The following is a 22,994-nucleotide window of genomic DNA, read 5'->3' on the forward strand; positions in this document are numbered from 1 at the left end:
TTTTTTGCCTTTAAGAATATTTTACCTTTTATCAACCTTTGATTCGGGTTGTTGAGTGAAAACTGGCTTTCCACTCGACCTTTTGATTTAATGTTTACTGTTTAAAACTGTCCATAAGAACAGGAGCCTCTCTTTGCAGAGACACAGAAAGACAGGTTCTCTGTTTGTGTACACTGTTGAGAGTGTGTAGTCAGCATGTTCTGCCTTCTCCTTGCAGGTCCGAGTTCTCCACTTTAACTTGCGTCATGGACCAGAAAACTATGAGCTGCGCACATGCTCGGTGCGAGCCTTCACAGTAAGACTCTCTTTTGCACTTGGACAGCTTTCCTGGCTCTGCTATGTGAGCACTTCTCCTACAGAACATCCCCAGGGACTCACAAGCCCCCATCCATGCAACCCGAGGCAGAACAGGCTGAAGCTGGAGTGGGTGCCAAGGCCTGAAGACCTCCCCCAGGAACCAGTTATGACAAGCAGCGCTACCGAGGGCTTACTGTCTCCAACCCCGCCGAGGTCAACCAGTCAGATGACATCATCAACAGGCACTGCGAGCCCGTGTTGAAATCCCAGACATGCAGGGGTTTGTGGAGGAGCTGCTGAAGGTGTCTCTGGCTGAAGGATTCAAGATTGACCTGGTGACTCCCTGATCCAGCAGAAGTTCTTCACTGCACCTTCACTCCGCCTGGTCAAGTGCTAAACTCTACGAGATGTTAGTCTCTGTAGCTAGTGTTGTAGTACTCGAAATCGGTCTTGGTCTTAAGACCACTTTTTAATGGTCTCGGACTCGTCTTGCTATCGAAAGCATTTTGTACTTGGTCTTGTCTCGGACTGGGTGGACTCTGGATTTTAAATAAAGACCGGCCAAGACCACCACTGATAGGCTATTTTCCAGGTCATTACTGTGATAAGAACGAAACGCTTCTCTTTAAAAGAACGAATAACTTTAATTAATTCATAGTTTGATTTTTATTTCCCGGTTACGGCCGCAACCTTCTCCGGTATTGCGGTCTAAGTGAGTGACACGCCCCCTGCACACAAGATGATGATTTTTCATTGATATTTATGGTCTTGGTCTTGGTCTTGGTCTTGTCTCGGTCTCAATCCCTAAATGTCTTGGTCTCGTCTTGGTCTCTGAGCACTCTGGTCTCGGGTATGTCTTTGTCTCGGTTAGTGTGGTCTTGACTACAACGCTAAATGTAGCTTCAAGGTAAAAAATAAGTACAGGAACAGGTCATCAAACAACAATTATGAGGAGACTTACAAGTTATGTAAAAACAAATTTAACTTGGGCCAATCAAAGCTGTTAGGTCCCACATGAAATCCCAAAAAAGCGTCAACCTTACGTTGCAAAAATGGTTTTCATATCTTAGGTTGGGTCTTTAAAGGGTCTTAAATTTGATTTCAAAAAGTCTGCAACAACCCTAATGACATATAAAGGGACTACACAGAGATGAGCCACAATCCAGAGAAATGATGGATGAAGCATTAGAGTACGACGTAATGATAAATGGTTTTACTTTTACATCAATGCTGCATGTACTTATATATCCACAGCATCAATGAATGAGCGAGAAGAACTTACTTGCAACAGAAAAGTCGAATCATCATCCTTGCCCGCTGATTTCTGGTGAATTTTCCTGAATAATTCTGAGCGCGTACACACATAAATTCACCCTTGACTTCAGGTTGAACTTTTACTTGAGGTTGGCAGGATAAATCCTGGCTAAAGTCAGTACCCCAGTACTCAGACATTTTCTGGAGTTTTGTGTGAAAGTGAAATTAATGAACTCTGGATTTTTTCTCTGTCGTCACAGAATTATCCATACGTCAGTTATTAACTTTAATCTTTTAACATCTTGTGTTATGTAAATAAGAGATTATTAACACGAGTTTAGATTTAACACTTGAAACATTTTGTATTCAGCAGGTTTATATTTTCTCCTGTTATAGAACTGACCAACTTTTAATTGATTTGCCGTCTTCAATACAAAGTTATTGTGTGCAAATGGTGACATTCTGGGGACATTTAATGCCTAACAATCAGGTTAATCTTTTCTTTTTTTTCCAGACGTGTGATCTAAAAACATAACTTGCTTCATGTTGTATTCCATATATACAGTATGTTTGTTGTAGAAATGTTCTCGGCTGAATCTAGAGATAGGAATGCAACAAAAAGAGCTGTCTAGCAGTGGTAGTCCTGCTTAGAAACAGACATTCTATATAAAAACTTCAATTAAGAAACAAACGATGTCAGTTCTCCAGGAAATTAAATTCTATTTGGAGTTCTTTTTAATAAGACAAGGGACACACACACACACACACACACACACACACACACACACACACACACACACACACACACACACACACACACACACACACACACACACACACACACACACACACACACACACACACACACACACACACACACACACACACAAGCAACCAAATCTGACCAAAAACAGTTCCTGTGGTGAGAAAGCCTTGACCAACGTGAAATATCCCTGTGGCTGTCTGTCCATTTAGAAATGAGAAAGTCTCTTTGGTAGTTATGCAGCAATTTAACAAATTGATCCATGATTCTGACCAGAGCAAACGAAATATAGGTGCCCCAAATTTTGGTGCAGCAGCAGCAGCTCAGTCTGTAGGTTCTTGGGTTGGGAACCGGATTCGCCAGTTCAAGTCCCAGTGCGGACCAGATTAGGGTAGTTAGTCTGGTAGCTGGTCTGGTAGCTGGAGAGGTGCCAGGGTACTGCCGAGGTGCCCCTGCGCAAGGCACCAACCCCCCAACTGCTCTGGTGCGCTCCCTTCATAGCAGTGTGTAGCAGCCCCACTCTGACATCTCTCCACTAATGCATGTCCACAGGTCCTGTTTTTGCATGTGTGTGATTTGGGCCTATGTGTGTGAGAAGCATGTCTCTCAATAACAGAGTGTAAAGCAGAATTTCCCTCAGGGATTAAAAAAAAAGTATTTCAAAATCAAATTCAAAAATCAAAATGTTAAAGGTTTGCTCGGGCTCTAAAACTCTGCAGGACATTTTCGCTGATGTGTGGTTTGATTTTTAGGCGGTGTAGCTGTAAATATTAAGGCTGCTTTCATAGTCTTTGTAGCTACTATATGCTGTAACATTTGCAAATGTAGACTTTGATTTATCAAAGACATGTGAAGGTATGTTTACCCAACCGACTCTGCTGGATTATAGGAATTATGACAACTGACTTCACTTGTGATTCAAGTTTTCTGTTCTCGTATCTTTCCACAAACTAAATAAAATCTTCACCCACACATTTAAATTTTTTTGGTGCCTCATGATTAATGGAACTGACCATATTTCCTCGTGGGAGGGCTGCATCCGTTTCCCCTTTGACTGACTTTCAGGGTGATGAGTTATAGACCGAGTGTGTAATTTTAGTTGAGAGGAAGCTGTAGTAAAGGAAGTTTGGAGGAGGAAAATAAGTGTCTCTGCACAAAGAGGAAAGGTGTCTAGTTTCCTCTTGCTCCCTCTTTGAACTTCCTTTTCAACGACTTTTAAGGATGCGCTGGGTGCTTCTGAAAGGCCCAGAGTCAGATTTTCAGATCATCGAATGCAAAATTTGCTCTTACACAGCTACAGTGCTTACCTCATGTTTTGGGGTTTTATTACATCATTATAGATGTCATTTTTGTATTGGTTTACTCACAGTTTTTGTATCTTTGCTCATTTTGTCCTCAACAGGAGCGATACCGAGGAACCCCGACGTTCTATGTGACGACTCCTTCAGAGGGAGCTCGAGTTCTCAGTCTGTCCTGATCTTTGTCTTCACATCTCCGCTCTTTAACCACAACAGGTCCACTCCTTTTGAAAGGCTTTTGTATCAAAATTTGTTCTTCACTACTAAAATCAAATGATGTTATGCAGATGGAAGCTGATTGAAAAGCATTTTTTTCAATGTGAAAAAAATGCCTCCACTGTGAAATGTGCCTTTCTCTGCTTGTAAAATGATGATGTACTTGCACTCGGGGAATCGGGGAATAGTGGAAACAAATGTATGTAATATCCATTTGACTTCCATTAAATATATCATGTTGGGAAAATGTGAAACCTTTTATATGACATTCAAGGTGTCTGACAATGTTAAGGAAAGGATCAAGTCAGTAGTATTTTTCGTTGCAGCTTGTAAACAACAGTCAAACTGGGCCCCTCCTCCTGGGCTCATCACCCCCCATAAGCGCACACTCACTGCAGGACATATGTTTACTGCTTGTACCTACACAGCAAGCTCCCGCACGCCAGTGGTGTAGTACTAGAAATCAGTCTTGGTCTCAAGATCAGTCTCATGACCACTTTTTGAAGGTTGTTCTCCTCTCAGAATCTAAAGCATTTTTACTCGGTCTTGTCTCGGTCTCAGACTGGGCAGACTCCCGATTTCAAATCAAGACCAGTCATGACCACCACTGATTGGCTATTTTTCCACGTCATTACAGTGATTTGAAGGAAAACACCTCTTTCTAAAAGAAACAAGTAACTCCAATTGATTCATAATTAGATTATCTCCCGGTTACTGCCACAACTTTCCCGGTGTTACGGTTTGAGTGAGTGACACGCCCCCTGCACACAAGATGATAATTTTGATGTTGGACTTGACTCGATCTCGCCCTGCCTTGGTCTTGGTCTTGACTTGGTCTGGATCCCTAAATGTCTTGGTCTTGTCTCAGTCTCGGAGCACTCTGGTTTCGGGTACTTCTTGGGTTCATTAAGTGTGGCTTTGACAACAACAGGTGTCTGTCACCTGCCTGTCCAAGAGAAAGAAGACCAACTTCACATTCGCAGGTAAAAGCCAACACAAGGTTCACCCTCGTTTTGGAACGAGTTTTATCCACTTGGCCTTTCGCCTCAACTTGATTATATTTCTCTTCTTTGCCGCTACGTCCAAGTCAGTCATATTCGCCCGTTTGAATTGTGTCCAATCGTTGATTTGTATCCCATCCTAAACTCACCTGTTTGCTGTCATTGGCTGAGGGAAACACACCAGCTCACCCCCGGAGACCTCCCGAGTCAACCAAAACAAACCAAAACATCAAAATACAGACAGAGTCTCTGCAGACACCACACATGTACGGAGGCCCATAAGTGATGATTGAGCGATATTAATTTAGTATAAGTCTATATTTAATGTTTTAAATGTTTAATTTGAATCCAACACACTATTTGTTAGACAAACAATCACGACTGGACAACATGCTGATCCAGGCAGCGGTAGACGAGCAACTCCCGTGTTCTGCAAGGTGAAGTGCCATTCTGCACTTCTCTTTTAAAGGTTATTCTACAAGTCTTATACTGAAAGTCTTACTAACACTTAAAAATGATTAACCTGCTACTGTTTGTAATCAACTAATGAAGATTTAATACTTTAGTTGTTCAGGTATAAACAAGATGTTAAATTGTACTTTTCCTTTCCTATCTTTTCTGTCAGATATCAAAAAATAAAATAAAGACATTTATTTGTTGTTTCTTCTGCCAGGAATGAAATGCTCTGCAAAGGCCGTCATCTTTTAAAGTTTTGATAGACTATCCCTTTGACTGAAAGGACATGTCACACAGAAGAGTCTGAATTAGCAACAGTTTTAAAAAAAAAGTCCATCCTTTCTGCCTGCTCCACTTTTCAGAAAATGTGTGCTCAAACAGGCCGTTTGGAGATTTTCCCTTCATGACATCACAAAGGGCAGTAACCCCTCCCCCAGGTGGGTGACACTCCCACAGCTAGGTGTTTGTTCTGCCCTCTGAGTCTGCCTTCTCATCGTAAACAATAGGACATGGAGCGAGAAAGCCTGAGTACACCCGAGCCCTTCCAGAGGGCAGTGATAAAAAAAACTAACAGTTGATACCCCAAAATTTGGCAGGTTGACTTCCATTGAAACCATTTGTTCCTCTCAGTTGAAATGAAGGTCAATCAAGTTGTTTCTGAATACTATTCCCCATGGCATTATAGTGGTGCACACTCATTAACTATGCACGCACACCCCCTGTAACAGGGAGCCTGTAATTTGCGTGCATGCATTTTTAAATCTGTTAATGCCCTCAAAAAACAACAACAACATACTACACCAAAATCAATGTTATGGGTTATCATTGACCCATAGCAGACCGGGATAAGAATAGTAGAGTAATCCCATTACCTTTTAGTATGTTTAAAATGCTTCTATAAGTATGTTTTTACGAATGCAAATAAGTGGCATGATACAAACTGACATGTACAGGGCTCATTTTAAAATTCAAAATGACCAAAATAAATTACAAACATTTTATTTAAAGCATAAAAGCAAAAAAAAACTGGAGGAATAGATTTTCTTTTTCTTTTTAAAAGTCACACATATGGTCCTTTTTCCAATTGCAAAGCACTACTCTCCACTGCACTATTATCTCATTTAGTCTTGTACATATTAGTCTTTGCTAATTTTGTGTTTATTGTTGATATTTCATGTTATACCTTTGTACATAGAGAGGCCAGTTCACCGAAGTACAATTATGTGTGTGTGTGTGTGCGTGCGTGCGTGGTGTGGTGTGTGTGTGTGTGTGTGTGTGTGTGTGTGTGTGTGTGTGTGTGTGTGTGTGTGTGTGTGTGTGTGTGTGTGTGTGTGTGTGTGTGTGTGGTGTGGTGTGTGTGTGTGTGTGTGTGTGTGTGTGTGTGTGCGCAAGCATACCAGGTCAATAAAGCTGATTCTGATTCTAATGCTGCATTCATGTGATGTCGGAAACATCGGAAAAACTAATTTCCCAGTTGTAAAATGCACATGAACACCTGCTCAAGTCGGAACAACAACTCGGACACATAGGAAAAGACTTCCCGACTTGACTACAGAATCTTCATCACATTGGGGGCAAAATATGTTTTGGTAATGTTCACATACTTTTTATTAATTCACGTATTGCACATCAACTTTTTTCCCCCCCTCAAATATCATATTTAACAGAAACATTTCACTGATCTTCTTCATAGCATCAAAGCTTTTTTTTGTGCTTTTGTCACAACATTCAGACTTTCCGAAGTGAAACACGTGAACACACTGAAGTCGGAAGAACGTCTTCCCAAACTCAGAAACATGGAATAACCGAGCAGCGCATGAATGCAGCATCAAAGCTTTGCGAGCTAACGCGGAAGTTGGGCGGAACTTGCTGCGGTAAATGAGGTTTACAAGGTGCAATTGAATGCATCATAAGGGAGGAGTTAGCAGCGGCAGTGAAGTTTAGCCTAGCAGGAAACACCGAAGCTACCGCAGCAGCGGTGGAGAAACAAGGGGCAGATTTTAGTTTTTAACCGGTGTTTAGACGTGATATTTCCTCGGCTTTACCGTATTAATTGAATCTTGGGAGTACTCTTTTTGGGACTGGTCGCAGATTCCCTGTTGAACGAGGAGAGGGCTCCTCACAAAGTAAAACACCGCTCACTAACCGGAGGTGAAATCTTCTCCAGCGGCTGTAACGTTTAACGGTGGACGTCTGCGGAGGAACGGCCGTTTTTGAATCAGGTGGGCTTGTGAGGTGTTTTAATGTTTATAGAGAGCTGCTCCCTTAAGGTGTTTCTGAGGCTCTGAGGAAGCTGGCTAACAAAAGGAACTAACCCCGCTCATCACAGCCACCTGTTTTCCTCCCCACACCTGAACACAGGCTACACCTCAAGCTAGCTTAAAGTTGCTTGTTTAGGCAGACATCATTCTTCTAAGTGCTGACCTGCTAGCTGCCTGATCTTCACTCTTGAGCTCACACAAAGTCTCACACAGCAACTTGTTTTCACTACTCTGAAAACAAAGCAAAACAAGTAAAACACATCTATTTTGTGTAAATAACCAAACTAATCTTACAGGTGGTCCTCTGGGACAGTCAGGATCCCCAAGAGGAGGGTCGCGACACGTCTTACTAAACAATTACTACAAATGTAAAATTGTTTTAAATTATATATTTTACCCATTATGAGAAAAGTATGCACAAAAAACTAGTTAAATTTTTAAAAATATATATATATTTTAAAAGTAAGTTTGCACATGACAGCAACAATGAGGGTGTGTGCTGCTCTTTACACATCAAGGTGTACACACCTGTGTGTCTACTTAATAAGCTTGTGTGTCCACTCAGGGCTAAAGTCTACATGGAAAGTACTTTGGCAACAGCTTCTTAATATAAGTCACTATATAAAAAACATTTATGGGTTTTTAGAGCCCGACCGGTTAATAGGCTGGCTCGATAATACTGGCTGATATTGGCGTATGAAGTGACTTATTAAATCTCCAACATGTGCTGCTGTCACAAGGTTTATTCAATTTAAATTCATTATTTGTTTTTATATAGTTTTTATTTATAATTATTAATTTCTAAATGAAAATGAGTGTTTCAGTGTACTCGTGTTATTCTGTCAAAAATACAGTTTTGTGTAAGAAAAAAAAAAAAAAAATCTTGTCTTAATTTTCTAACTTAAAGAAATGTGTTTGAATGTCTGTATCATTCGACCTCTAAAGATTGTAGGTAGATCCAAGAAAGCTATCGGCCGAGTGTCAGAATGTTTTTCTCCCTCATATCAGAATCGGCCCCAAAAATCTCTCATCGGTCGGGCCCTGTTTTTTCGGTTGTTGTATTCCTTTGCCCTTAAAGGCGTTAGTGTGGCTGTGATGCCTTCACCACCTCCAGGGACTGTTGGGGTCCCGTCTCTTGCGTTCGGGAAGCCATGCAATGGGCAAACCCTAAAGCTAATTTAACATGTGGGCGGTCAATAACACTCTGAGTTCATGTTGCTTCAGTTTGTATTGTTCTTTAATGGTTTGAATGGTGAATTCATTTCCAACTGAAAACCCTGAAATACCTGAATGACTTGTAAAAACTTGCCAGTCATGTTCTTTGACATGAGTGAGTTTGCTGTAAAAACAAAAAACAAAACAATATTTGTGTAGAATTTGGCACGGATATATTTTGAAACTTTAAATCAGCTTTGCTAAACACTGGCTATTTTGTTAACTAAAAACCTGCAGTCGTCTATAGGTCCAGACTGAAATAATACACATCATCATGAGCGTCATTATTCCAGTTTAAAGCATTTGATAAAGCAAGACCTGAGCCGAACCCCCCCCCCCCCCCACAGAAACCAAAAGTAAGCACTGGTAGTAAGCGTGAGGTCTGCTGCTCAGCCAGGTGAGTTGTAGTTGTGTGCCATGTTGCATAATGACAGAAATGTATAGCTGGAGTAAGGTGTGTCTACCCAGCAGGTATGTTAGTAAGTCCTTTGAGTCAACGGTCTGGTTTTGGCATGAGTAACTGGAGCGTTTGAGGTGTATGAGGAAGAATCGTTTCACCGGTTTATCTTGTTTCCGCCACAGTCACCAACACAATGTCAACACGTTTTTAACCAACACATAAATACCCTTACTCACAATACTTCCCTTTGACTAAAGTGTAACTCTGCTGTTTAACTTTAAGGTGTCAAGATTTTTGATACTACCTTCTTTTGAATACCATGTTGAAAAGCAACAATCTTTGTGATCTTAATGATTGATAGTATTTATGTCTATTTAATAAGACAGACCTGTGTGTAGGAGAGGATTAAATCCTGTTTCGGTACTGAAAGAAGACAAGAGTTTACCTGCAATTCTTCATTTAAAAACAAGGTATTACACTATCGGGTGTCTAGGAGCTCCATTGCCGTTTGTGTGGTATTGATATTGTTTGATTTTTACTAGAATCATATCAAAGCTTAAAAATCAGAGATTGTGACAACAACCCTTTTTGACTGTTTGTGTCTTTCATAAAGTCATTAGATCATAATTATAAATGTGTCTTCTGCCTCTTAAACCATACTTTGATTAGCTGACTGACAAAGGTTGCATAGGTTTCTGCCTTGTAACCAAAAGCAGCCTTAAGTCACACAATTTGGACAGGAGAAAGCTGAAGGACACAAAGGCCACGTCCTTCTACCTCCACCTGCAGCACTAGCCAAACAAAAAGCCTTTGTTCTCTCCGTGCACGTAGTGCTATTCCACCTGCATGGCAAAGTCCACCTGAAACTATTATGGAGGCAAAACAAACGGCCCCTCCCAAATGTAGGGCAAGCCAAAGAGGAACATGCACCTCCTGAGTTTCTGATATGCCTTAAACAAAGGCAGGATTTGCTTTTTTGGCTGACTCAGTTTTATCAATTTGAAAATATAGGCGGTACTTTTCCCAGTGAGACTTCAAAGCCCCACCACCCCCCGCCCTCCTTTTTTGAACTTTGAACAGGACAAGTCATTTATTTCACCTTGTGCCAGTTGAGGTGATGTCCAAGAGGCAAACCTCGCCTGTAAACTTCAAACAGAGCGCTCGGCTCAGACTGTCACGCTGTGTTTAGCATGTTAACTGTTAACTCCATTCCTGTTCCACCTCTTCCAATGTGCAAGACATTATTGGGCAGGAAAAGAAGCCTTTTTCTTCCTGTGGTTTTCTTATGGGATGACATAGGAAGGAGCGATCTTATAAAATGTCCTCATGCTCATCAGGCATTACAGCGTTTACTAGGGCATAGTTCATCGTGAAATTACGTGTATTAACAAAGTAACTTGGGAATTTATGGATGAATCTTTATTTTCAGAAAGGTCACTGGTAGCTTCACCTTGTATTCTAGCTGTGGTATTGACATCAAAGTTTTACATTCTGTGATCAGCTCTACTTTTCACTACAAGCAAACGAGGGCTCATTTCGACAAGTCACCAACGAACTGGGACACTTTCTGGTCCTAAACACCAATGCTCTGACTCGCCTCATCATAAGTCCTGTCCTCCTGCAACATTTGCCCGTTCTCAGTTTCTCATCCTTTTAAGAATCCTCATATGACACAGTGAATATCGACTCTGGTGTGAACCAGTCTGCAGCGTTATCAGAGGCTACGAGCAACTGTTGTGACAGTCCAGCATTTGTAAAGTCAGGTGGAAAGATAAGATTAAGTCTAATTAGGATGTTTAAACATTTGCAACATGTCCCTCCTGAAGCTTTTTTTTTAAACCACTAAATTGGCACCAATTCATCCGCGGGTAGCTGATAGTTAGCACTGGCTTTATCTGACTGCATCAGCATGTTGTTGAAACCATTCTTCCTGGACAGATAAAATGTGCACATACTTATCGCGATTTCTATTCTATTGCAATTCATTGTGCGGCCCAATCCTTAACCCTATCAAGTTAAAGTTGTAAAAACTTTCCGTACTTTGATACTTTTCAATACCACATATTTTGAAACGACACAATCTCCTGCAAACTGTCCTGGCCATATTTCAAAACCATTGTAACAGATTAGACCGATGGTATGACATGCATGTTTGTGGCTGTGCAGTGACAATGACGCATTTTACAAGATGTGGATGATTGTCGACTTGGTTTATCAGCTTGCCTTCAAAACATTCTGCCATTGTTGTCCCTGTCACAGCCCCTCTGGTTCTATACTGTCTGCATTAACTGTTCATATTCATGTGCATACTGCATCTTGTGTCAGTGTCACATGATTATTTTATAGGATCTGCACAGCTGACATGGCAAACACAAACAGGGATGTGTGTGGTAGCCGTCAGGCGTATGGATTAGATTGGCATGGTTAAAAGCAAGTTTGGTTCTCCGGGTTTAAGGGTAGCTTGAAACAGATGATGGATTATGTGATGATGGTGTGTCTCGTCAGTGCAATGAATTTGACCCTTTTTGCTGCTCTGATTATATTGACTACTTAAATTGCTTTTTGCTTTTTCCTATAAGAAAAGGATATGGCTAACCCCTTTTTATTCTCTGTATGAATTAGGCTCTGTCAAAAACAATACGAGCTTATGGTGTAAACGTTGTGCTGCTTAACCCCCCCCCCCCCTTCTTCTCTGGTTTTGATTACAGGAAAGACCGAGTGAGTTGGTGGGGGATATTCTATCCTGCCAGACACACCCAAAAACTGACAAGATCTTGTTTCTGTTTTGTTTGTGGAAGGAAGCATCTTCCAAAATTGTTTGCTGCTTCGGCTGTGACAGACTCGTCCTTTTTTATCTCCTCCTGCTCAGTCGTTCAAGATGCATTCTTTGTTGTGAATATTAGGTCGAAATGTCACGCTGTGCGCACGCCCCCTCCTTCCTCACTCACTGCACAGACCTGTCTCAAACCACACCATAAACCTGCAGCACACGTCTTATGCTCACTTGTGAGGAGTCACTGCCATCGCCACAGCCAAGAATAGCGCAGGGATGTTGAACTCAAACTCACAGAGAGGTGTCAGGCCGCACGCTGAGAGAGAGAGGAAAAGCATTCAGGTCCCCACAGAGTTTCTGTCACAGCTGGGCCGTTTTCAAAACACATGTACTGTTTTGAAAACGTGACTCAAGGCTGTCAACTTCACCGCTGGACAACGACAGATGTTCGCTCGCATTCTGGATAATGTAACTTACATTGTTAATATGCCCTGTTCCTCCAAAATATAGTCATTTAATAAGACTGGAAAGTTAAGCCCATTTCATGCACATCGCTCCTTGACATATCCGACCATTACCTGGAGGGGCTGCATATGAGAACCCAAATGTCCATGTCCCTGAACTTGATATTGAACAACTTAGCAAGCCCTCCTTTCAAAAAGTTTGTTCAGTGATTGAGTGAACCAATTCTTTTTGAACGTGAAAGTGACCTGATCAGTCATAGCGAGCATGTTGATTAACTTTTCACATTGCGCAGAGTTTTGCTGCTTTAGATCCTGTGTCCACTGAGGATGTTGTTGTTTTCTCTGGCAGTGCCCTTAACCTCAAATTTTAAGTATGTTTTAAATAGGGATGTTCCAAGCTACTTATTTCCTAGTCGGTTGAACGGAAATTCAAATTCAGAATAACCTACTTGTTAAAAAGTAAGGCAGCTGTTATGAAACTGCCATAAGTGAGCACAATTTATGAAAAATTGTTTGTGGGCGGTGGCTGGCAGGCAAGGCTTAACAAAAATACTGTGTGTGGTGCTTCGTTTGAAGTCGCCTTATTGAAAATGACAGCCCTAGCATTGATATCAACACCTCACAGTGGATGAGTGTGGTTGGTGTCTACCAAGGTGCCACCTCTCTCATAAACCAAGGAGAGTATTTCCAGTTGTTAAGAGCCAACTCACAACGACCGTCTCTGTTGGTGTGCTACAATGGGGGGAAAAAGTCAATATGGCAGGAGCTGATTTGCAGGGTTTCTGATGCGATGACAGCTTTGGGGTGAATGTGGTGTGGTTATCGGTCGTGTTGTTTTAAAAATCATGTCATTTTTATGTTCTTTCAAGCTTATTATATAGCATTATGGAGATGGTAGTTTGGCTTGGGGCTATAACCACTTTCTTTTCATGCTAATTAAGCTCATTAAATAGACATGAAAGAGACTCACTCAAAAAGTGAGGGACAGAGAGAGAGAAACAGAAGTGTTTTTTGATTGGACCATGTGTGTGTAAACCAGTTCTCACAGTCCAATGCAGCTGTCAAACAGGTTCTTCTCCACCTATGTAAATGTGCTGTCTTTTATTGCCGCATATTTGACACCATTAATATGACTAAGACTTCTTAACTTGCACTTTATGAGTTGATCGGATATACGAGGGGCTTATTTTCTACGCACCTTTTTTTTTTCTTTTTTTTCCCCCCTGTCTCGCAGCAAGTTCTGGCATAGCTGCTGATTGCACAAGTAGAATGTTTTGGATGCCAGGCATTTCCTGGCTGTTCATTCTTACTCTGAAGCGCTATGCTAGCTATGTCGCTGAGAGACGTGGTCCGTGGAGCAGCTCTGCTAGTCCAGCCACTTCTCCTGAGCTTGTTATTTGTCGAGTTCAGGCATGTTTGTGCTCTTTCTTCACTCCATTGACTCCCTTCTCAACTTAGATGGCTCAGCTGATATGCTGGGAATTTGATGACCTCACTGAACGGACCAAAGATAACAAATGGCATCTTGCGAACTGAGAGTGAACACATTCATTGGACAGCAGAGACGACACATGTAAGGCACAATGTTGCTGAATGTGACTCTGTGAGAACAGTCAATAATCCAGTTTAATTTGCTGACATAAGTAAACACTACATGTAACCTTATCTTAGGAAGGGATGAGCTCACCGTAGATCAAACAATATGACCGTAGACGCAGCGTTTGCTTTACGTCATCTACATTTTTGTCTTTCCACACATGTTCTTTGCTCCTCTGCCAAGTCAGATTCCTGTTAAAAATAAATCCATATGTGATGGTAAAAGTGGGACATGACACAGTTTCACAGCAGCGCTCCTCTCAAACTGGTTTCTGTGATGTTCCCTTCTGACCTGCCATTGTTCTCCTGATGAGCCGGAAACTAACAGGTACTTCCCTGTTAAAATAACAACTTTGTCTATGTTTTCACAATGTAAATGAACACCCATCTGCCTGTGTTTGTCAAGTGTTGAAGTAGAGATGTAGGAATATATTGAGTAACTTTTCGTTAAACTATATTTAGTTCACCTGCAGCTGCTGTAAAATATTAAAAGGAGAGCATAAGAACTTAGAGTTTTACAATGCGATGTAGCACCTCAATTGGGGCATTTACAGGAGGTAGGTATAAGGTTGGAGGTATTTTCTCTCTTTCCCTCCCATGACGTGGGGTGACTATATGGATAAACAAAAAAAAAGGTCTGAAATATACCTGGGCAGCCTGCCAGAGTATGTGTGGGATACAATGTACAATTCATATTGTACCACAAGATTCATTTAATAATATTTACTCGTCGTTAATCTTTCATGATTTCTGTTGTTTTTTTGTTTAAATCTTAAATAAGTTGAGGCATTGTCTTTTCAAAAAACACTCTGCTCCAGCTAGAAAGTCATTTGACATCTTTCATGTAAAGTATGAGCAGTGTTTCCCCTACCATTTATATTGGGTAGGTGTATAGGTTTTTTTTTTTTTAAAGATTTATTTTTGGGCTTTTTGTGCCTTTTATTGTAGAGATAGGATAGTGTATAAAATCGGAAATCAGGGGAAGAAGTCATTTAAGGATACCTTTCCTATAGAAAAGGACAGCTGTCATTAAAAGTAACACATGAACACCAAGATTCCTTCAAGTGTTTGTGTCATCATGTCGGTTTGTCCCCACCCCCCCAACGCTGTAAACCTAGGGGGAAACACTGATGAGTTTTTCAGACAGGATCATGTTTGTTGGAATACAGTTATCAGTCAGTTAAAGTTTGAAGCATCTTGCAAATGTACAACAATCAGATTTTGGGTCTGGATATCAATGGAATAATCTAATTCTTACCTTCTTTTTTTTTTTCATTTCATAAATGAGCCTTTGCGTGCCTTTGCCATTGTACCATATTTTAGAAATCATCTAAAAAAAAAAATACAGAATCTTGTACCAAGCATACTGGTTACTACTGATGATAATTGTTAGAATTTTTTTTCTGGGGGGGGGGGGGGGGGGACTCACCTATTGCTTTCTTGTTGTCAGTTAAGAGATGATCCATATCATTCATGTTTTTGCTTAAAGGCTTAAAACAGTTGAAAGCAGCGGAATAATTGTCTTGAAAGCCTTGCTGGTTGAACTTTCAGCTTTCCTTCTTTGCAACTGTAAAAGGTGTTCGATGGAGCATAGGAGGAGGGTAATCCAACTGTCTGAACTAACAGCCTTAAACATCACTTCAGTTCATGTAATTGTGATGTTCATTCCCAGAGTTGGCCCTTGATAAGTAGCTGGGGTTGAAATAACACTCGAGTGTGTTTAATGAATGGGTAATTTGTGCTCTAATGTCTGTCAGGTTACTTGAAAGGCCACAATTAATCTGGTGGGAGAAAAACAACTGTGGGATTAGGCTGTCTGAGGCTGTCAGAGGAAGGCCCTCACTGCACATGTAGCAGATGATCTGACAGGATGGATACCAAGCTTTCCGTACAGGTTGATGCCTTGGCTGTTTACATGTGTGCACATGTGAGGGCTGTATTCCTGCTCTTGTTTTCCATCAGCAGATTCCTCCCGTAGCCTTAAGAAGCCGGTGTGTTGGCGAGGCAGACCTCCCACCCTGCCATTGTCAGCAGAGCTTACGGCTTTGAGCTCCCTCTTTCTGCTCCGCTGCTTCTCCTGGGACCATCTCTCACACATGATCTCTCACACACACACACACACACACACACACACACACACACACACACACACACACACACACACACACACACACACACACACACACACACACACACACACACACACACACACCGTGTCTACAAGGACTACGAGCTTTATGACCTGCTGCGGCAACAGGTGTGTTACTCTCAGATAAACTCAATTGTTTCCGTTTAACCAGCAATAGCTGTAATTGGCTGTTTGGTTGAAAGCTTGAGACTAGGCTTGTTATAAAAGTAACAGAGATATGACAACTATGTCCGTCTTTAAAGCTCCTGTGAGACGTTTTTAGCACAATAGACCTTCAAGGAGAAGTTTGACTATTTCTAAATATTAATTTTTATTGCTTGCTAGTATCGCTGGCACGGGGTCGGTGTCTCACGAGGCATTTCACGGCATGCTGAAGAAACCGATTACATGTGGCACAGCAAATATTCACAATCAGTGATTTGTTTGAATACTACTAAAAACCCTACGAATGCTTGGGTACTGAAACATCGCAAATGCAATTGTGCAATTAAGACAGTGTGCAGGAGCTTCCAGTTTTTGGAAATTAAAAACAATGAATGACCATATATTGGGTGCCTGGGACATGTATTTTTGCAATAGTCTTGAGAGAGGTATCAATATAGTTTAAACTTTGCAACCATCACAACAAAGTTTCAAAATCTGCTGTCCTGACAACCGTCAGTGGTTATCCCAGTCAGTCTTCTTCAGATGAGAAGTTGGTTTTCCCTTGAAGGAAGCTGCAGTACGAAATGTGAGTCAAGTAAGATTTATGGTATAAGACTCTTAACAGAAGCGTCTCGATGTGGACTCAGGCAAATGAGCTGTGTTAAACGGAAAACTATGACTCACAGCGCATGCCTTTGTCATGGACTTGTGATGCTTGTGGCTCATATGTCTGTCTGTGCTGTGTATGAGTTTTCCTGTCGCTCCGTCTCAAATGTTCTGGTCAGAGCTGCTTTTCTTTCACATAGCTGAGTGTCAGTGAGTGAAGGAGACTGGGGAGAGCCAGGATCTGGTCTGACACACAGCACAGACAGTCAGGCTTGGAGGCCTTCATGCTGCTTCACGTGATGCAGCTTAGTGAGTCAGTCCCTTCAGTCTTTAGCCACCAGTTTACCACTAAAGCGAAGTTTATTTCACACTGCTCAATATTCTCAGGGACTTGAAACGTGTTACTTAAAGGAATAATAAGTGTGTTTTTCTCTCTCATTGCTCTTTCCACCAACTGTTTTGAGATGGAAAAATTGAAATATTGGTTAATTTTATCGCAGATATTTCTACATATATTTATCTGTCAGATGCATTTAATTTGAGTTTAATTTAATTTAAACTAGCAGTTCTCTTTCCCTAGTGTGAATTATGGATTACAACAAGCATTACCGCTCTGCATTGTCAAGTGTTGATGCACATACATGCACAGTTACTTTCCAGTTGAGTGGCCATCTCCTCATTATCTTTTAGACAAGTGTATGATAACTTCCTTTTGAGGGATCAACGCAATAAGTGTGTGTATATGTATGTATGTATATATATATATATATATATATATATATATATATATATATATATTTATCTTTCTCTCCAAATCGAACTCCAGATCTATATATCTACACTCACCAGCCACTTTATTGGCTACAGATGCCAATAACTGCTTGTTAATGCAAATATCTAATCAGCCTATCACATGGCAGCAACTCAATGCATTTAGGCATGTAGACCTGGTCAAGACGATCTGCTGAAGTTCAAACCGAGCACCAGAATGAGGAAAAAAGTTCATTTAAGTGACGTTGAACGTGGCATGGTTGTTGGTGCGAGACGGGCTGCTCTGATATCCTGTGAGTGTCAGTTCTCTGGGCAAAAATGCCTTGTTGATGCCAGAGGTCAGAGGTCAGAGGAGAATGGCCAGACTGGCTTGAGCTGATAGAAAGGCAACAGTAACTCGCATAACTACAGGTTTACAGCTGAAGTCCCTGTGTACTACTAATTGAGCATCGTTTAATCGCCACAGCCTACCTGAGCATTGTTTCTGACCACGTCCAACCCTTAATGACCACAGTCCATCTTCTGATGACTACTTCCAGCTGGATAACACACCATGTCACAAAGCTCATATCATCTCAAACTGGTTTCTTGAACATGACAATGAGTTCACTGTACTCAAACGGCCTCCTCAGTCACCAGATCTCAATCCAACAGAGCTCCTTTGGGATGTGGTGGAACGGGAGATTTGTCTCATGGATGTGCAGCAGAGAAATCTGCAGCAACTGTGTGATGCTGTCATGTCAATGTTGACCAAAATCTCGAAAGAACTGTTTCCAGCACCTTGTTGAATCTATGCCACGAATAATTAAGGCAGTTCTGAAGGTAAAAGGGAGTCCACCCCGGTACCAGCAATACTAATAAAGTGGCCGATGAGTGTCGATACCCTATTTTTTTTCTCTCTCCCCAATATCAGTATCGGCCCCAAAAACCCCATAAGTCGGGCCCTAATTTATTCTGTGGCCATTATCACATTATGTTTGTTGGGGACTGTTATTTAAGGAGTTACAGTATGATATAAATAGCTTTCAATGGGCAACGCTTGTTAACACGACAGCTTGTTAATAGATCTCTTTTCTACCTCCACTACAGTTCTACGTCCACGTCAGGATAACCTATTCTTTTCTTAAGCGTGCGCCCTCACCTGTAGGTTTTTGTTTTGGCATAGTTCACTTCTTTCCATATCTCATCAAGTTCTGTGACGTTATTACTGGGTGCTCCCAGCCCTGCAGTTGCTGTTTGACAGGTATTGACAAATTGACCTGTGCGCAATACTGTCAAACACGTTCAGTTCTGAGGGGGGGAAAAAGGAGTCAAAAGAACGACGGTGTGAACAATTCTGTGGTTTGAGGAGACGTCATGAATCTGACGGAAACTTTTCTTAAATAAGAACAAATTTAAGAAAAAAAGCTTATGACAATGTTGGAGAGGCGTGCTGTGGTGTTCTCCCTCTTTTCATTCCTGCCTGTCTGTCTGTGGGAACCCTCAGTATGTGTAAGCAGGTGTTTTCATCAGCTGGCACATGCTTCTAAGGAGGGCTGACTGTGTGTGTCTGCAGGTTTGCCCGTTGACAACAATGAATTTTGTGCCAGACTCCACCTGTGGAATTCCTGTCTCTCTTTTTTTTGGTCTTTTTGTAGAAAACATAGTCGGCTACCTGAGGCTGTCCTCCTACTTTCCACTGACTCGCATATAAAGACATTACTGTCTCAAGTCAGCCTAAAACGTCACCCTTTCAACGTTAAACATTTGGTTTAATTCATTTGTATTCCCGCTGTTGCCTTTCTTTACTTCAATGACTGAACAGCGAGATTAGACTAACAGCACTAAGGGAGTTATTTGTGCTCGCAGACAGCCTGCGTCAATAATTGATTGATCATAAGATGTAACCAAGGGAGCATTAGGAAAACAATTGATCTGCGTGTCAGCTTAAGTAAGAAGCCAATACATCACAATACAACCTTGGCAAATCTCAGTAACCACCTTGCAAATTCTTTCAAGGATAAAGGGAGAAGTGCATAAGAAAACCAAGATTATCCATTAACCAGGAGGATCTTTATTTTAACGCTCTCTGTTTTCTCCCCTCTTCTTTCCTTTTTTTCCCTCCCTGCAGGGTGCGTCAGTGGGCCCGCAGGCTCCACGCTGGTGCTGAGACAGGATGAAGAGGTTCAGGCGACACGGCCAGGAGTCCCAGAGAGATCGACTCAAACAGGAGCTCTTCCACTTCAACAAGGTTAGAAACCCTGACCCAATACAGCAGACTACACACATGAAGAGCAAGAGTCCACATTCTTCCGTTGAAAAGACCTTTTTTAAAATACAGCAATGGAAGAAACGCTGACGTTCAAAGGTGTTGAGAAGAGATGTTTTTCACCACCTGTGGGAAATCTGCTGCTGTCTCAAGATTCATCACACACTCACAAACGTCAATTTTTGAGAGACACTTCTCATAATCATGGCGACTGCTTGTTGAAGTGAGCAGTCATCACAGTCGCCATTGCATAAACCATTAAGCATGTGGGTAGCCAGATTCGATCTGCTGAAATCAAGTATAATAGAGTAAGAGCTCAACTACTGTGCTGGTAGCTAGCAGGATTGCTAACTCTACTTCATGTGGTGAAAACAGGTACTTGAACTAGCTACACACAGCTACTACACAGCTACACAGAGACGGCACGTTGTGGAGTTTGCATTGCAGAATAGAAATCATCACACAGGAAAATTGTTAAAAAATAATTTCTCTCTGGGAAGGATCACAGAGAGACACACAGACACACACACACAAAAAGAAATAAACAGAAACGCAACACACTGTGTCTAATAAACTTTATAGTCTGGCTTGTATGGTACATACATGTGCATGCACAGTCTTTTTTTGAGGAATATTAAAAAGGAGATAGGTTTGATGGGGAAGTGCAGAAAGGGTGCCCAACAGTTTAACAAATGTTAGTTACCTGGTGGTCAAAGTTTGTGAAGCTGTTATCTTTTGTGTTTGCACCTCAAGGCCTACTTTGACCCGTTCTATAAACAAACAGCAGACTGTGGTTTCATGAGATTGTTTCTTCCTTTGTGACTGACTCATCCGGTCTATGATTCATCGAAAAGCTGTTGCAGAAAATAAACCAGATTTGTCCAGATGTGTATATAAATAAAACCTACTGTAGCTGACAGACCCCAGACCAAGTTCACACACTGAACGTGCTGTGATGTTTGCAGGTTTTGTCTTTTTTGTAAATTTGTAAAATCTATGTGCTATGAACTGCAAGATTGTGAACCTCTCCCAACTTTGATCTGGCTGTGGCATAACGGCTGTTCCAGGTTCACAGCTACATGTGATAGAAACAATAAGTCGGGGTCGATAGGAAGGCACAGCTGTGGGTGTTCATGTGTTACGGCTGGTCTAAACGTGTCTGACGACTGTGACACAGTTTGTAAAAGGTGTAATTCCTTTTCTGAAGATTTTATTGACAGGTGACGACTGGTTTATAAAACTAGAATTATTTATATACCAACAGGTGGTTAAAGGTGTGACTACATCAAGGTAACTGTCGGAGGGGAAATCAGGCTTTTGTACACGAGAGCATTTTGATTTTGAAAACAAATTCTTATGCATTTATTACACCGACTCATTCAGTCAATTCATACATCCCCAAATTCAAAAAAACAAATTAGGTTGAACTGCTCTTTATATAAAGTGGCATGACCTTAGTCTTTTATGCCGATGTAGTATTTCACTGGCACTTCCTGAAGAGCAAATGATCACGGGTTGTTTTCAACCAATCACATAAACACTTGATCACACAGTGTGCAAACTTGTGGTACTCATGTGATGCATGCTTTGTCTCAGAACAGAACTGATACAAGAGGTGTTTACACAAGATATTCCTCCAAATTATTTACCAATCAAGTCCTTCTGCATCATACGATAAGCTCTGGAGTGTCTGTGGTTTAGTTTGAGACAACAGGATTCATGTTTCTATGTTATCTGTAATCCCTCCTATTTCTAGTCCACCTGCTCTTATCGGCACTGTGTTTTGCTGCAGCCTCTTGTCTCCATCCTGTCATTGTCTCTGCTGTCAGAGCTCAGTCTCACCCTCCCCGTCTCCTCCTCTGTCTCCTCCTCAGACGGTGGAGCATGGATTCCCCCACCAGCCCAGCGCCCTGAGCTACAGTCCCTCCCTGCAGCTGTTGGCCATCGGCACACGCTCCGGAGCCATCAAACTGTATCCTTTACGCTGCCTGTGTGTAAACAGGAATCTGAGCGTCATGTTCGAACTTGAGGCAGGCAGCGCTAATGAGCGACTGTGACGCTGCTAAAACCTCGTCTGCAGTTCACATGGGCACCTGCTTCAGGTATTTCGTTTTCCCACGCTGTTGCTCAACACTGCCTGGCATTCTCAGACAGAGGAGTCTGTGACGCCACAACCTCCATGCTCAATTATTCTCATTGACAGTGTAGCGGAGCCAGTCGGTACTCTTTCTCCATTGACACAGAGACACACACTGGTTTTGATAACTGCAGTGCCCTCTTTCATCGGGGTAATCTGTTTGTACAAAGCAGCAGATTGTTCTTGGGTAAAGAAACAAGAACGCTCAGATAAAGGAAAATATGTCAATGAATTTTGTGAGTCTAAGTAGAGGATGCCTCAGGCGGAGTCAGAGAACAGAGAAGCTTCTGTTAGTTTCATCTAGCACATAAAATGTTTGATAATGGGACACTTAAATCAATCTTCAGAGCGACAGTATTGTTTCTCCACAGTGAGGTCAGGGTCAGATAAACTGCAGCAGCCTGGAGCTGCTTTAACAGTCTGCTCACTTACACTCCAGCAGCGTGGGAGATTGAAGCCTTTTCATTTGTTGACTGATAAAATATTTTTCTGGGATTCCGTCAGAGGAGTTTTGCATTATTCAGAGCTGTAAAAAAGATCCACCTGAGGCTCAAACAGCATTTCCCATTGAACAGAATTCTAAAATATGTTTTTGATTTATGTAAAAGTTCACTTCCGAAGTGAAAAGAGATTTCAAACTAATCACAATGTGAAGTTTAAAGGCTGAATGTGCAACATTTTACACATAAATATAGCAGAAATCCAGTATATCCTCTGAAAATAACTCACCCTTCTGTTTTTTAAAAGGTTAGATTTTTTTTTTCTTATACATGTGGAAATTCTCTTCATATCCACACAGCTGTCAGTAAATCAAGAACTCTGACAAACTGAAAGAAATAATCTTTATATCTGAGGCTTGACTTCTCCAGAGTGGCCTTTTCCGTCTCTTCCGGAAGTAAATCTCCATCTTTACATTTCCTGCATGCTCAGAGAATCAGACGGTGA

At 41.5% G+C, this 22,994-nt stretch overlaps 3 protein-coding genes across 6 annotated transcripts in view; all 3 read left to right on the forward strand.

Moving 5' to 3' along the window:
• Positions 1 to 5,482, forward strand: part of galk1 (galactokinase 1) — a 14,237-nt gene extending 8,755 nt beyond the window's left edge. The window contains exon 8 of the mRNA XM_020639953.3: positions 3,717 to 5,482. Within this exon, the coding sequence (XP_020495609.2) occupies positions 3,717 to 3,791 (75 nt within the window). The 3' untranslated portion in view covers positions 3,792 to 5,482. The remainder of the gene's footprint in view (positions 1 to 3,716) is intronic.
• Positions 216 to 559, forward strand: LOC114920535 (BTB/POZ domain-containing protein KCTD21; the record flags this gene model as incomplete). Its single annotated transcript, XM_065949960.1, is given in 1 exon segment — positions 216 to 559. A coding segment is annotated over 1 exon segment (344 nt), but the record flags the coding sequence as incomplete, so codon positions are not given.
• A 1,719-nt stretch (positions 5,483 to 7,201) lies between the features above and the next one.
• Positions 7,202 to 22,994, forward strand: part of llgl2 (LLGL scribble cell polarity complex component 2) — a 30,985-nt gene continuing 15,192 nt past the window's right edge. For all 4 annotated transcript variants that reach the window (XM_020639979.3, XM_020639971.3, XM_065949212.1 and 1 more), the window contains exons 1-3: positions 7,202 to 7,507; positions 19,775 to 19,894; positions 21,787 to 21,884. In XM_020639979.3, coding sequence (XP_020495635.1) covers positions 19,820 to 19,894; positions 21,787 to 21,884 — 173 coding nt within the window. In that variant the 5' untranslated portion in view covers positions 7,202 to 7,507; positions 19,775 to 19,819. The remainder of the gene's footprint in view (positions 7,508 to 19,774; positions 19,895 to 21,786; positions 21,885 to 22,994) is intronic.

Source organism: Labrus bergylta, chromosome 21 (assembly GCF_963930695.1).
Source record: "Labrus bergylta chromosome 21, fLabBer1.1, whole genome shotgun sequence".
Classification (NCBI taxonomy): domain Eukaryota; kingdom Metazoa; phylum Chordata; class Actinopteri; order Labriformes; family Labridae; genus Labrus; species Labrus bergylta.